This window comes from Leptodactylus fuscus, unplaced genomic scaffold, assembly GCF_031893055.1.
Source record: "Leptodactylus fuscus isolate aLepFus1 unplaced genomic scaffold, aLepFus1.hap2 HAP2_SCAFFOLD_623, whole genome shotgun sequence".
NCBI lineage: Eukaryota > Metazoa > Chordata > Amphibia > Anura > Leptodactylidae > Leptodactylus > Leptodactylus fuscus.
The window spans coordinates 53,644-67,922 of NW_027440656.1; the positions used below are offsets into that span (position 1 = coordinate 53,644).

Genomic DNA, 14,279 nt, shown 5'->3' on the forward strand with positions numbered 1-14,279 from the left:
CTAGATTAAATACACCAGTTTAGATACACCAGTTTAGATACACCAGTTTAGATACACCAGATTAGATACACTAGATTAGATACACTCTATTAGACACACCGGATTAGATACATTAGATTAGATACACCAGATTAAATACACTAGATTAGATACACCAGATTAGATACACCAGACTAGCAGACTAGACACACCAGATTGGATACACTAGATTAGATACACCAGATTAGATACACTAGATTAGATACACTCTATTAGAAACACCAGATTGGATACACTAGATTAGATACACTAGATTAGATACAGAGATTAGATACACTACATTGGATACACTAGATTTGATACACTCTATTAGACACACCAGATTAGACACACCAGATTAGATACACTAGATTAGATACACCAGATCAGATACACTAGATTAGATACACTCTATTAGACACACCAGATTCGACACACCAATTTAGATACACCAGATTAGATACACTAAATTAGATAAACTAGATTAGATACACCGAATTAGATACACTAGATTAGATACACTAGATTAGATACACTAGATTAGATACACTAGATTAGACACACCAGATTAGACACACCAGATTAGATACACCAGATTAGACACACCAGATTAGATACACTAGATTAGATACACTCTATTAGAAACACCAGATTGGATACACTAGATTAGATACACCAGATTAGATACACTAGATTAGATACACTCTATTAGACACACCAGATTAGATACACTAGATTAGATATACCAGATTAGATACACTAGATTAGATACACCAGATTAGATACACCAGATTAGATACACCAGATTAGATACACTAGATTAGACACACTAGATTAGATACACTAGATTAGATACACTAGATTAGATACACCAGATTAGATACACTAGATTAGATATACCAGATTAGATACGCTAGATTAGATACACCAGATTAGATACACTAGATTAGATACACCAGATTAGATACACCAGATTACATACCACTTCTCTGTCTAACTGTCCGTCCTCCACAGCTGGGCCTTTGGTGCAGCAGCTGATCCGAATCCTGGGCGACTCCCATAAGCTGACTAAGTCCGGCCTCCACCTGCTGCTGCAGCCTCACCTGACGGAGCTGAGCCTGCGCTCGTGTGCAGGGCTGGTCAATAAGGCGATGGTGCAGCTTGTGACGGTGCGCTGTAAGGTGAGTGTAAGGCGCTCGGCCCGCCACCCTCCGCTCCTCCTCTCTGTCTGATGTCTGTCCTCCGCTCCTCCTCTCTGTCTGATGTCTGTCCTCCGCCCCTCCTCTCTGTCTGATGTCTGTCCTCCGCTCCTCCTCTCTGTCTGATGTCTGTCCTCCGCTCCTCCTCTCTGTCTGATGTCTGTCCTCCGCTCCTCCTCTCTGTCTGATGTCTGTCCTCCGCTCCTCCTCTCTGTCTGATGTCTGTCCTCCGCTCCTCCTCTCTGTCTGATGTCTGTCCTCCGCTCCTCCTCTCTGTCTGATGTCTGTCCTCCGCTCCTCCTCTCTGTCTGATGTCTGTCCTCCGCTCCTCCTCTCTGTCTGATGTCTGTCCTCCACTCCTCCTCTCTGTCTGATGTCTGTCCTCCGCTCTTCCTCTCTGTCTGATGTCTGTCCTCCGCTCCTCCTCTCTGTCTGATGTCTGTCCTCCGCTCCTCCTCTCTGTCTGATGTCTGTCCTCCGCTCCTCCTCTCTGTCTGATGTCTGTCCTCCGCTCCTCCTCTCTGTCTGATGTCTGCCCTCCGCTCCTCCTCTCTGTCTGATGTCTGTCCTCCGCTCCTCCTCTCTGTCTGATGTCTGTCCTCCGCTCCTCCTCTCTTTCTGATGTCTGTCCTCCGCTCCTCCTCTCTGTCTGATGTCTGTCCTCCGCTCCTCCTCTCTGTCTGATGTCTGCCCTCCGCTCCTCCTCTCTGTCTGATGTCTGTCCTCCGCTCCTCCTCTCTGTCTGATGTCTGTCCTCCGCTCCTCCTCTCTGTCTGATGTCTGCCCTCCGCTCCTCCTCTCTGTCTGATGTCTGTCCTCCGCCCCTCCTCTCTGTCTGATGTCTGTCCTACGCTCCTCCTCTCTGTCTGATGTCTGTCCTCCGCTCCTCCTCGCTGTCTGATGTCTGTCCTCCGCTCCTCCTCTCTGTCTGATGTCTGTCCTCCGCTCTTCCTGTCTGTCTGATGTCTGTCCTCCGCTCCTCCTCTCTGTCTGATGTCTGTCCTCCGCTCCTCCTCTCTGTCTGATGTCTGTCCTCCGCTCCTCCTCTCTGTCTGATATCTGTCCTCCGCTCCTCCTCTCTGTCTGATGTCTGTCCTCCGCTCTTCCTGTCTGTCTGATGTCTGTCCTCCGCTCCTCCTCTCTGTCTGATGTCTGTCCTCCGCTCCTCCTCTCTGTCTGATGTCTGTCCTCCGCTCCTCCTCTCTGTCTGATGTCTGTCCTCCGCTCCTCCTCTCTGTCTGATGTCTGTCCTCCGCTCCTCCTCTCTGTCTGATGTCTGTCCTCCGCTCCTCCTCTCTGTCTGATGTCTGTCCTCCGCTCCTCCTCTCTGTCTGATGTCTGTCCTCCGCTCCTCCTCTCTGTCTGATGTCTGTCCTCCGCTCCTCCTCTCTGTCTGATGTCTGCCCTCCGCTCCTCCTCTCTGTCTGATGTCTGTCCTCCGCTCCTCCTCTCTGTCTGATGTCTGTCCTCCGCTCCTCCTCTCTGTCTGATGTCTGTCCTCCGCCCCTCCTCTCTGTCTGATGTCTGTCCTCCGCTCCTCCTCTCTGTCTGATGTCTGTCCTCCGCTCCTCCTCTCTGTCTGATGTCTGTCCTCCGCTCCTCCTCTCTGTCTGATGTCTGTCCTCCGCTCCTCCTCTCTGTCTGATGTCTGTCCTCCGCTCCTCCTCTCTGTCTGATGTCTGTCCTCCGCTCTTCCTCTCTGTCTGATGTCTGTCCTCCGCTCCTCCTCTCTGTCTGATGTCTGTCCTCCGCTCCTCCTCTCTGTCTGATGTCTGTCCTCCGCTCCTCCTCTCTGTCTGATGTCTGCCCTCCGCTCCTCCTCTCTGTCTGATGTCTGTCCTCCGCTCCTCCTCTCTGTCTGATGTCTGCCCTCCGCTCCTCCTCTCTGTCTGATGTCTGTCCTCCGCTCCTCCTCTCTGTCTGATGTCTGTCCTCCGCTCCTCCTCTCTGTCTGATGTCTGTCCTCCGCTCCTCCTCTCTGTCTGATGTCTGCCCTCCGCTCCTCCTCTCTGTCTGATGTCTGTCCTCCGCCCCTCCTCTCTGTCTGATGTCTGTCCTCCGCTCCTCCTCTCTGTCTGATGTCTGTCCTCCGCTCCTCCTCTCTGTCTGATGTCTGTCCTCCGCTCCTCCTCTCTGTCTGATGTCTGTCCTCCGCTCCTCCTCTCTGTCTGATGTCTGTCCTCCGCTCCTCCTCTCTGTCTGATGTCTGTCCTCCGCTCCTCCTCTCTGTCTGATGTCTGTCCTCCGCTCCTCCTCTCTGTCTGATGTCTGTCCTCCGCTCTTCCTCTCTGTCTGATGTCTGTCCTCCGCTCCTCCTCTCTGTCTGATGTCTGTCCTCCGCTCCTCCTCTCTGTCTGATGTCTGTCCTCCGCTCCTCCTCTCTGTCTGATGTCTGCCCTCCGCTCCTCCTCTCTGTCTGATGTCTGTCCTCCGCTCCTCCTCTATGTCTGATGTCTGTCCTCCGCTCCTCCTCTCTGTCTGATGTCTGTCCTCCGCCCCTCCTCTCTGTCTGATGTCTGTCCTCTGCTCCTCCTCTCTGTCTGATGTCTGTCCTCCGCTCCTCCTCTCTGTCTGATGTCTGTCCTCCGCTCCTCCTCTCTGTCTGATGTCTGTCCTCCGCTCCTCCTCTCTGTCTGATGTCTGTCCTCCGCTCCTCCTCTCTGTCTGATGTCTGTCCTCCGCTCCTCCTCTCTGTCTGATGTCTGTCCTCCGCTCTTCCTCTCTGTCTGATGTCTGCCCTCCGCTCCTCCTCTCTGTCTGATGTCTGTCCTCCGCTCTTCCTCTCTGTCTGATGTCTGTCCTCCGCTCCTCCTCTCTGTCTGATGTCTGTCCTCCGCTCCTCCTCTCTGTCTGATGTCTGTCCTCCGCTCCTCCTCTCTGTCTGATGTCTGCCCTCCGCTCCTCCTCTCTGTCTGATGTCTTTCCTCCGCTCCTCTTCTCTGTCTGATGTCTGCCCTCCGCTCCTCCTCTCTGTCTGATGTCTGTCCTCCGCTCCTCCTCTCTGTCTGATGTCTGTCCTCCGCTCCTCCTCTCTGTCTGATGTCTGTCCTCCGCTCCTCCTCTCTGTCTGATGTCTGTCCTCCGCTCCTCCTCTCTGTCTGATGTCTGTCCTCCGCTCCTCCTCTCTGTCTGATGTCTGTCCTCCGCTCCTCCTCTCTGTCTGATGTCTGTCCTCCGCTCCTCCTCTCTGTCTGATGTTTGTCCTCCGCTCCTCCTCTATGTCTGATGTCTGTCCTCCGCTCCTCCTCTCTGTCTGATGTCTGTCCTCCGCTCCTCCTCTCTGTCTGATGTCTGCCCTCCGCTCCTCCTCTCTGTCTGATGTCTTTCCTCCGCTCCTCCTCTCTGTCTGATGTCTGTCCTCCGCTCCTCCTCTCTGTCTGATGTCTGTCCTCCGCTCCTCCTCTCTGTCTGATGTCTGTCCTCCGCTCCTCCTCTCTGTCTGATGTTTGTCCTCCGCTCCTCCTCTCTGTCTGATGTCTGTCCTCCGCTCCTCTGCAGCTCCTGACCACTCTGGACCTCCACTCCTGTAGCCGTGTACCTGCCGCCTCTCTGGCCTCGCTGATGGAGCGCCTGCCTCGTCTCCTGAAGCTCGGCCTCGCAGACACTCACTGTGATTCGCTTGTCTTGGCCGCCATTGGGATCCATTGTCGGAGACTTCAGGAGCTGGATATTTCCCGATGTAAGAAGATCTTGCCGTCCTCGCTGCTGTCCTTGGTGTACGATGTAAAAAGTGGTCAGTTCTGCTGCCAGATGATGAGAGTGCTGCTCCTGCAGGACGTGACTCCTCCAGGTGACCCCGAGCACTGGCTCTATGCCTTATGTTTTGTCTTACTGGCCCTTCCCAGTCTTGAGCAGCTGGCCAACCCTTCTCTAGCCCAGGCCATGCGCCTTCTGTACCTCAGGACCTTGAGACCTCATGGGTTCCCTCCTGGAAACTTTCCCTCTTTGGTTGAGGTTGCAAAAACCAGGGCCGGAAGGGGGGGCAAGTGCGATGGACCAGTCAGGACACCAGACACCTCACTACGCCTGAAGAAGCTTGAAGACCTCGATGAGGAGGACTTGTCTACATTGGGATCTCTGTGCCAAGGTCTGGAGGAGGTCGCAATCTCTCTGAGTAACCAAACCAAAGATTCATGGAGTCTTGTCCAATGGCCAAACCTCACCCACCTGACCCTTCACTGTCCCGAACATCCCCCAAGGAGCTTGGAGGACATAGTGAGCAACATCCATCCCATCAGTAAGAGCCTGCGCCTGCTGTCATTGCAGAACCTGCTGTGGCACCACCAGGAGTCCGTGTCCACCCTGCTAACGTGGTGTCCAAACCTGCAGAGCTTTCAGAGTCACTTTACTGTGCCCCACCAGACGGCCATAGATGATGCAGCTGAGCTTCCCCCATGGCCAGGTGACCCTTTGCCACTGCTGCACCTCCACACCTTCAGCCTCCTGCTAGAGATCGAGGATGCCTTACCTCCCATCTTCCAGCACAAACTTGGGGGGTTCTTGGTGTCTCTTCTGAAGGGCTGCCCTAAGCTGGAGTCCCTGTCGCTGTGTGGGGTCCCAGCTCCTCTTGATGGGGTGTTTGAGGTGGTTTATGGGTCCCCCCAGCCACAGCCTTTGCAGAGACTTCGGGAGGTGTCGCTGTGCAGCAGTAACATCACCCAGTGGGGGGCGTCCCTGATCCTGAGGGCCAAGAATGACCTGAGGACTTTGGACTTGTCTCATTGTAAGGATGTGACATGTAGAGACCACCACCAGCTGCAGGAGAAGGCACGCAGAGACAAGCGGAGCGTCAGCATCACCTGGCAGTGAGGGGGCCCTGGGGGGCGCTCTACTACGAGAGTCACCTCTTATGGGGGAATATTGGCCTAAGGGATCGGTGACATCATCACTGTAGTATCGGGGACCTCCTGATGTCATTGGGGTCCACCCTAGACCCGCACACCGCAGGGGGAGGAGCTCCCAGGGCCACATGTAGTGCTCATTAACACTTTACTGTCTGCATCGGGTCAGGTGTGCTGCCAGGGACATGCTATCTAGATTGTAAGCTCTTGTGTCAGGTCTTCTCCATGATGTCACCTATCTAGATTGTAAGCTCTTGTGTCAGGTCTTCTCCATGATGTCTCTCCTATCTAGAGTGTAAGCTCTTGTGTCAGGTCTTCTCCATGATGTCTCTCCTATCTAGATTGTAAGCTCTTGTGTCAGGTCTTCTCCATGATGTCTCTCCTATCTAGATTGTAAGCTCTTGTGTCAGGTCTTCTCCATGATGTCTCTCCTATCTAGATTGTAAGCTCTTGTGTCAGGTCTTCTCCATGATGTCTCCTCTCTAGAGTGTAAGCTCTTGTGTCAGGTCTTCTCCATGATGTCTCTCCTATCTAGATTGTAAGCTCTTGTGTCAGGTCTTCTCCATGATGTCTCCTATCTAGAGTGTCAGCTCTTGTGTCAGGTCTTCTCCATGATGTCTCCTATCTAGAGTGTCAGCTCTTGTGTCAGGTCTTCTCCATGATGTCTCTCCTATCTAGAGTGTCAGCTCTTGTGTCAGGTCTTCTCCATGATGTCTCCTCTCTAGAGTGTAAGCTCTTGTGTCAGGTCTTCTCCATGATGTCTCCTATCTAGAGTGTAAGCTCTTGTGTCAGGTCTTCTCCATGATGTCTCCTATCTAGAGTGTAAGCTCTTGTGTCAGGTCTTCTCCATGATGTCTCCTCTCTAGAGTGTAAGCTCTTGTGTCAGGTCTTCTCCATGATGTCTCCTATCTAGAGTGTAAGCTCTTGTGTCAGGTCTTCTCCATGATGTCTCCTCTCTAGAGTGTAAGCTCTTGTGTCAGGTCTTCTCCATGATGTCTCCTCTCTAGAGTGTAAGCTCTTGTGTCAGGTCTTCTCCATGATGTCTCCTCTCTAGAGTGTAAGCTCTTGTGTCAGGTCTTCTCCATGATGTCTCCTATCTAGAGTGTAAGCTCTTGTGTCAGGTCTTCTCCATGATGTCTCTCCTATCTAGAGTGTCAGCTCTTGTGTCAGGTCTTCTCCATGATGTCTCCTATCTAGAGTGTCAGCTCTTGTGTCAGGTCTTCTCCATGATGTCTCCTATCTAGATTGTAAGCTCTTGTGTCAGGTCTTCTCCATGATGTCTCTCCTATCTAGAGTGTAAGCTCTTGTGTCAGGTCTTCTCCATGATGTCTCTCCTATCTAGAGTGTAAGCTCTTGTGTCAGGTCTTCTCCATGATGTCTCCTCTCTAGAGTGTAAGCTCTTGTGTCAGGTCTTCTCCATGATGTCTCCTCTCTAGAGTGTAAGCTCTTGTGTCAGGTCTTCTCCATGATGTCTCCTCTCTAGAGTGTCAGCTCTTGTGTCAGGTCTTCTCCATGATGTCTCTCCTATCTAGAGTGTAAGCTCTTGTGTCAGGTCTTCTCCATGATGTCTCCTCTCTAGAGTGTAAGCTCTTGTGTCAGGTCTTCTCCATGATGTCTCCTATCTAGAGTGTAAGCTCTTGTGTCAGGTCTTCTCCATGATGTCTCCTATCTAGAGTGTAAGCTCTTGTGTCAGGTCTTCTCCATGATGTCTCCTCTCTAGAGTGTAAGCTCTTGTGTCAGGTCTTCTCCATGATGTCTCCTCTCTAGAGTGTAAGCTCTTGTGTCAGGTCTTCTCCATGATGTCTCCTCTCTAGATTGTAAGCTCTTGTGTCAGGTCTTCTCCATGATGTCTCTCCTATCTAGAGTGTAAGCTCTTGTGTCAGGTCTTCTCCATGATGTCTCTCCTATCTAGATTGTAAGCTCTTGTGTCAGGTCTTCTCCATGATGTCTCCTCTCTAGAGTGTCAGCTCTTGTGTCAGGTCTTCTCCATGATGTCTCTCCTATCTAGAGTGTCAGCTCTTGTGTCAGGTCTTCTCCATGATGTCTCCTCTCTAGAGTGTAAGCTCTTGTGTCAGGTCTTCTCCATGATGTCTCCTCTCTAGAGTGTAAGCTCTTGTGTCAGGTCTTCTCCATGATGTCTCCTCTCTAGAGTGTAAGCTCTTGTGTCAGGTCTTCTCCATGATGTCTCCTCTCTAGAGTGTAAGCTCTTGTGTCAGGTCTTCTCCATGATGTCTCTCCTATCTAGAGTGTCAGCTCTTGTGTCAGGTCTTCTCCATGATGTCTCCTATCTAGAGTGTCAGCTCTTGTGTCAGGTCTTCTCCATGATGTCTCCTATCTAGAGTGTAAGCTCTTGTGTCAGGTCTTCTCCATGATGTCTCTCCTATCTAGAGTGTAAGCTCTTGTGTCAGGTCTTCTCCATGATGTCTCCTCTCTAGATTGTAAGCTCTTGTGTCAGGTCTTCTCCATGATGTCTCCTCTCTAGAGTGTAAGCTCTTGTGTCAGGTCTTCTCCATGATGTCTCCTCTCTAGAGTGTCAGCTCTTGTGTCAGGTCTTCTCCATGATGTCTCTCCTATCTAGAGTGTAAGCTCTTGTGTCAGGTCTTCTCCATGATGTCTCCTATCTAGATTGTAAGCTCTTGTGTCAGGTCTTCTCCATGATGTCTCCTATCTAGATTGTAAGCTCTTGTGTCAGGTCTTCTCCATGATGTCTCCTATCTAGAGTGTCAGCTCTTGTGTCAGGTCTTCTCCATGATGTCTCCTATCTAGAGTGTAAGCTCTTGTGTCAGGTCTTCTCCATGATGTCTCCTATCTAGATTGTAAGCTCTTGTGTCAGGTCTTCTCCATGATGTCTCCTCTCTAGATTGTAAGCTCTTGTGTCAGGTCTTCTCCATGATGTCTCCTCTCTAGAGTGTAAGCTCTTGTGTCAGGTCTTCTCCATGATGTCTCCTATCTAGAGTGTAAGCTCTTGTGTCAGGTCTTCTCCATGATGTCTCCTCTCTAGAGTGTAAGCTCTTGTGTCAGGTCTTCTCCATGATGTCTCCTATCTAGAGTGTAAGCTCTTGTGTCAGGTCTTCTCCATGATGTCTCCTATCTAGAGTGTAAGCTCTTGTGTCAGGTCTTCTCCATGATGTCTCCTCTCTAGAGTGTAAGCTCTTGTGTCAGGTCTTCTCCATGATGTCTCTCCTATCTAGATTGTAAGCTCTTGTGTCAGGTCTTCTCCATGATGTCTCCTATCTAGAGTGTAAGCTCTTGTGTCAGGTCTTCTCCATGATGTCTCCTATCTAGAGTGTAAGCTCTTGTGTCAGGTCTTCTCCATGATGTCTCCTCTCTAGAGTGTAAGCTCTTGTGTCAGGTCTTCTCCATGATGTCCCTCCTATCTAGAGTGTAAGCTCTTGTGTCAGGTCTTCTCCATGATGTCCCTCCTATCTAGAGTGTAAGCTCTTGTGTCAGGTCTTCTCCATGATGTCTCCTCTCTAGAGTGTAAGCTCTTGTGTCAGGTCCTCCATGTTTTATGAGATTATTACACACGTTATAAATGACATAACTTTATTTCGGGCCTGGTGTGTTCATTGGTTACAGGTTTCATGAGGTAATTGTGGCCCTCAGTGGAGCCCATAAGACCCCCCCCCCGGCCTGAGTCTTTGGCCCCTGGAGGTCTCCTGGTGTCTCTCCTGTATTTACGACCTCCCTCCGGTTCCATTGCTCAGATTAGTCGCTGACTCGCAGGCCTCCCATAGTTTCTTGTTGACAGCCGGGTCCCGGGTCTTCTCGGAGGGCAGCACAATGGCGCAGTCACTGTCTATGAACTTCCCATTCAGGCCTTCGGCCTCTTCTGATACAGAGCAGAAAATGGTGCTGGCGGCCCCCTCCTCCGAAGTCTGAGAACACAACAGAAGTGAGAGGAGGAAGAGAGAGAAGACAGTAATGGAGGAGGCAAAGATGGCGGAGCTACGAGGGAGAACCTGGAAGATGGAGGCTGTACAGACATACAGGAGGGAGGACAGGAGGGAGGACAGGAGGGAGGACAGGAGGGAGGAGGGAGGAGGGAGGACAGGAGGGAGGACAGGAGGGAGGAGGGAGGAGGGAGGACAGGAGGGAGGCTGTACAGACATGGAGGAGGGAGGAGAGAGGGAGGACAGGAGGGAGGACAGGAGGGAGGACAGGAGGGAGGCTGTACAGACATGGAGGAGGGAGGAGGGAGGGAGGACAGGAGGGAGGACAGGAGGGAGGCTGTACAGACATGGAGGAGGGAGGACAGGAGGGAGGACAGGAGGGAGGACAGGAGGGAGGACAGGAGGGAGGCAGTACAGACATGGAGGAGGGAGGACAGGAGGGAGGACAGGAGGGAGGACAGGAGGGAGGACAGGAGGGAGGACAGGAGGGAGGCTGTACAGACATGGAGGAGGGAGGACAGGAGGGAGGACAGGAGGGAGGACAGGAGGGAGGCTGTACAGACATGGAGGAGGGAGGACAGGAGGGAGGCTGTACAGACATGGAGGAGGGAGGACAGGAGGGAGGCTGTACAGACATGGAGGAGGGAGGACAGGAGGGAGGCTGTACAGACATGGAGGAGGGAGGACAGGAGGGAGGCTGTACAGACATGGAGGAGGGGAGGACAGGAGGGAGGACAGGAGGGAGGACAGGAGGGAGGCTGTACAGACATAGGGGGGGGGGGGATAAGGACACTTCATTCTTAGCCCTAGGTCACATGACCTCGTTCTCACCTTAAAGAAGAAGAATCCGATGATGTTGAAGACGAGTCTGAGCAGGACACTGTAGTACCTCATGGCGTCGGTCAGGACAATCCCGGGGTTCACACTGTTCACTGTCACCCCTGAGGGTATAAAGTGACCGTCACTGATGGTGTCCTGCCCTCGCCCAGATCTGCTCCATGTGCAGCCTCCTAGTGTACACCGCCATGTGCAGCCTCCTAGTGTACACCGCCATGTGCAGCCTCCTAGTGTACACCGCCATGTGCAGCCTCCTAGTGTACACCGCCATGTGCAGCCTCCTAGTGTGTGATGGAGCAGAGTCTGCAGCCTCTAGGAAGCGTCTCTGAGTCCTGGACATTCAGGAGGTCACCCCCCCCCCCCCCCAGTGTCCTACCTCCCCACCCCCCAGTGTCCTACCCCCCCACCCCCCAGTGTCCTACCCCCCCAGTGTCCTACCTCCCCCCCCAGTGTCCTACCTCCCCCCCCCCAGTGTCCTACCTCCCCCCCCCAGTGTCCTACCTCCCCCCCCCTAGTGTCCTACCTCCCCCCCCTAGTGTCCTACCTCCCCCCCCCTAGTGTCCTACCTCCCCCCCCCTAGTGTCCTACCTCCCCCCCCCAGTGTCCTACCTCCCCCCCCTAGTGTCCTACCTCCCCCCCCCTAGTGTCCTACCTCCCCCCCCCTAGTGTCCTACCTCCCCACCCCCCCAGTGTCCTACCTCCCCACCCCCCCAGTGTCCTACTCCCCCACCCCCCCAGTGTCCTACCTCACCCCCCGCAGTGTCCTACCCCCCCACCCCGCAGTGTCCTACCCCCCACCCCGCAGTGTCCTACCCCCCCACCCCCCAGTGTCCTACCCCCCCACCCCCCAGTGTCCTACCCCCCCCAGTGTCCTACCTCCCCCCCAGTGTCCTACCTCCCCCCCCAGTGTCCTACCTCCCCCCCCAGTGTCCTACCTCCCCCCCCCAGTGTCCTACCTCCCCCCCCCCAGTGTCCTACCTCCCCCCCCCAGTGTCCTACCTCCCCCCCCCCAGTGTCCTACCTCCCCCCCCCCAGTGTCCTACCTCCCCCCCCCAGTGTCCTACCTCCCCCCCCAGTGTCCTACCTCCCCCCCCGTGTCCTACCTCCCCCCCCCCAGTGTCCTACCTCCCCCCCCCAGTGTCCTACCTCCCCCCCCCCAGTGTCCTACCTCCCCCCCCCCAGTGTCCTACCTCCCCCCCCCAGTGTCCTACCTCCCCCCCCCCAGTGTCCTACCTCCCCCCCCCAGTGTCCTACCTCCCCCCCCCAGTGTCCTACCTCCCCCCCCCAGTGTCCTACCTCCCCCCCCAGTGGTCCTACCTCCCCCCCCAGTGTCCTACCTCCCCCCCCAGTGTCCTACCTCCCCACCCCCCCAGTGTCCTACCTCCCCCCCCAGTGTCCTACCTCCCCACCCCCCCAGTGTCCTACCTCCCCACCCCCCGCAGTGTCCTACCTCCCCACCCCCCCCCAGTGTCCTGCCCGCTCTCACCCGTCCCCTGCAGCCTGGTGGACAGCTCCTTGGCACAGATGGTGTTCATCAGCTTGGTGCAGTTGTACGCGTCGTTGAACTTTTTCTTCTCCAGGTTCTTGCCCCATAGGTTACTGGTGTCCACGTCACCCTGGCCGTGCATGAATGAGGACAGGAAGACGATGCGACTTGGTGCGGTTCTCTTCAGGAGGTCTGATGGGCGAGACATAGGACTGTGACCCCACATGATACCCACATGACACCCCACATGACACCCCATGCTCAAAGACAGGGCAGATTCACCACCAGGCACCAGAATTATCAGCAATGTCTCCCCATAGGTAGAGCCCTAGGACTTATCTCAGATATGGTCGTCTCATCTGTGGTGACCCACTCGTGTCCACGAATACTGGGCTAGATATGGACATTGATTGGTCAGGTCTGGTCTATATGGACAGGCTATCACGTGGATTGATTGGTCAGGTCTGGTCTATATGGACAGGCTATCACGTGGATTGATTGGTCAGGTCTGGTCTGTATGGCCAGGCTATCACGTGGATTGATTGGTCAGGTCTGGTCTGTATGGCCAGGCTATCACGTGGATTGATTGGTCAGGTCTGGTCTGTATGGACAGGCTATCACGTGGATTGATTGGTCAGGTCTGGTCTGTATGGCCAGGCTATCACGTGGATTGATTGGTCAGGTCTGGTCTGTATGGCCAGGCTATCACGTGGATTGATTGGTCAGGTCTGGTCTATATGGACAGGCTATCACGTGGATTGATTGGTCAGGTCTGGTCTATATGGACAGGCTATCACGTGGATTGATTGGTCAGGTCTGGTCTGTATGGCCAGGCTATCACGTGGATTGATTGGTCAGGTCTGGTCTGTATGGCCAGGCTATCACGTGGATTGATTGGTCAGGTCTGGTCTGTATGGCCAGGCTATCACGTGGATTGATTGGTTACTTCTGGTCTGTATGGACAGGCTATCACGTGGATTGATTGGTCAGGTCTGGTCTGTATGGCCAGGCTATCACGTGGATTGATTGGTCAGGTCTGGTCTGTATGGCCAGGCTATCACGTGGATTGATTGGTCAGGTCTGGTCTGTATGGACAGGCTATCACGTGGATTGATTGGTCAGGTCTGGTCTGTATGGCCAGGCTATCACGTGGATTGATTGGTCAGGTCTGGTCTATATGGACAGGCTATCACGTGGATTGATTGGTCAGGTCTGGTCTATATGGACAGGCTATCACGTGGATTGATTGGTCAGGTCTGGTCTATATGGACAGGCTATCACGTGGATTGATTGGTCAGGTCTGGTCTATATGGACAGGCTATCACGTGGATTGATTGGTCAGGTCTGGTCTATATGGACAGGCTATCATGTGGAATGATTGGTCAGGTCTGGTCTGTATGGCCAGGCTATCATGTGGATTGATTGGTCAGGTCTGCTCCGGGGCCTTACTGACCACCAGCAGGTCTTATATTGAGGACAGGTACTTACCCAGCAGCAGGTGGGTGAGCAGGAAGGGGCCCAGGTGGTTTGTGGCAAATGTGACCTCTAGTCCCTCAGGAGTGATGGAGTACGGCATCCCTGAAAGGACAAGACGTTCCGGTCACTACCGCGCTGAGTCACAGTGTTGGGAAATAAATTTCTTACTAAAGAAAGATTAGAAAAACTGATGAGATAAAAGGTTAATAAATCCCCTATAAGATGTATAGGGGAGTGGGGGGATGTAGGGGGAGATGGGGGTAGTCTGGAACTAGTAGTCCTACCAGGGCAGATCTACTGCAAGCGAGTGATGAGACTGATCGGCACCAGATGTCTCCTAGCCAGTAATTCCTGCCCTCCTCCATGTTCTCTGCACAGCTCCTACTCCTAAGCAGGTCTACCACTGGTCACCTATAGAGGTCTCCTATACAACTATATAGACTGGAATATAAGGTAGTGGCCTAAACCCCGTCCCTCCATACACCCCCCTCTCCACTAACCAATCAGGGGACTCAGGGAGAAGCCAAAT

The 14,279-nt window shown here is 53.4% G+C and overlaps 2 protein-coding genes across 2 annotated transcripts in view; one reads left to right on the top strand and one right to left on the bottom strand.

Annotated features, from left to right (window-relative positions):
- Positions 1–6,237, top strand: part of LOC142188680 (uncharacterized) — a 46,763-nt gene extending 40,526 nt beyond the window's left edge. Inside the window, exons 3-4 of the mRNA XM_075261919.1 lie at positions 1,033–1,199; positions 4,716–6,237. Of these exons, the coding sequence (XP_075118020.1) occupies positions 1,033–1,199; positions 4,716–6,026 (1,478 nt within the window). The 3' untranslated portion in view covers positions 6,027–6,237. The remainder of the gene's footprint in view (positions 1–1,032; positions 1,200–4,715) is intronic.
- Positions 6,238–9,640: 3,403 nt separating this feature from the next.
- Positions 9,641–13,850, bottom strand: LOC142188679 (retinol dehydrogenase 14-like). The gene is made up of 4 exons (XM_075261918.1): positions 13,763–13,850; positions 12,275–12,466; positions 10,783–10,892; positions 9,641–9,936 (listed from the first exon to the last, which is right to left on the bottom strand). Exons 1-4 carry the CDS (start codon positions 13,848–13,850, stop codon positions 9,736–9,738), a joined length of 591 nt encoding a protein of 196 aa, XP_075118019.1. The 3' UTR covers positions 9,641–9,735.
- Positions 13,851–14,279: the final 429 nt, after the last annotated feature.

Excerpts from the sequence above, each read along its gene's own strand:
- LOC142188679 (XM_075261918.1), bottom strand. The coding sequence starts at position 13,850 with ATGCCGTACTCCATCACTCCTGAGGGACTAGAGGTCACATTTGCCACA. Across the intron at positions 12,467-13,762 it reads GCTCACCCACCTGCTGCTGG|ACCTCCTGAAGAGAACCGCA; the intron begins GTAAGTACCTGT and ends CTCGCCCATCAG. Across the intron at positions 10,893-12,274 it reads CACCAGGCTGCAGGGGACGG|GGGTGACAGTGAACAGTGTG; the intron begins GTGAGAGCGGGC and ends TTATACCCTCAG.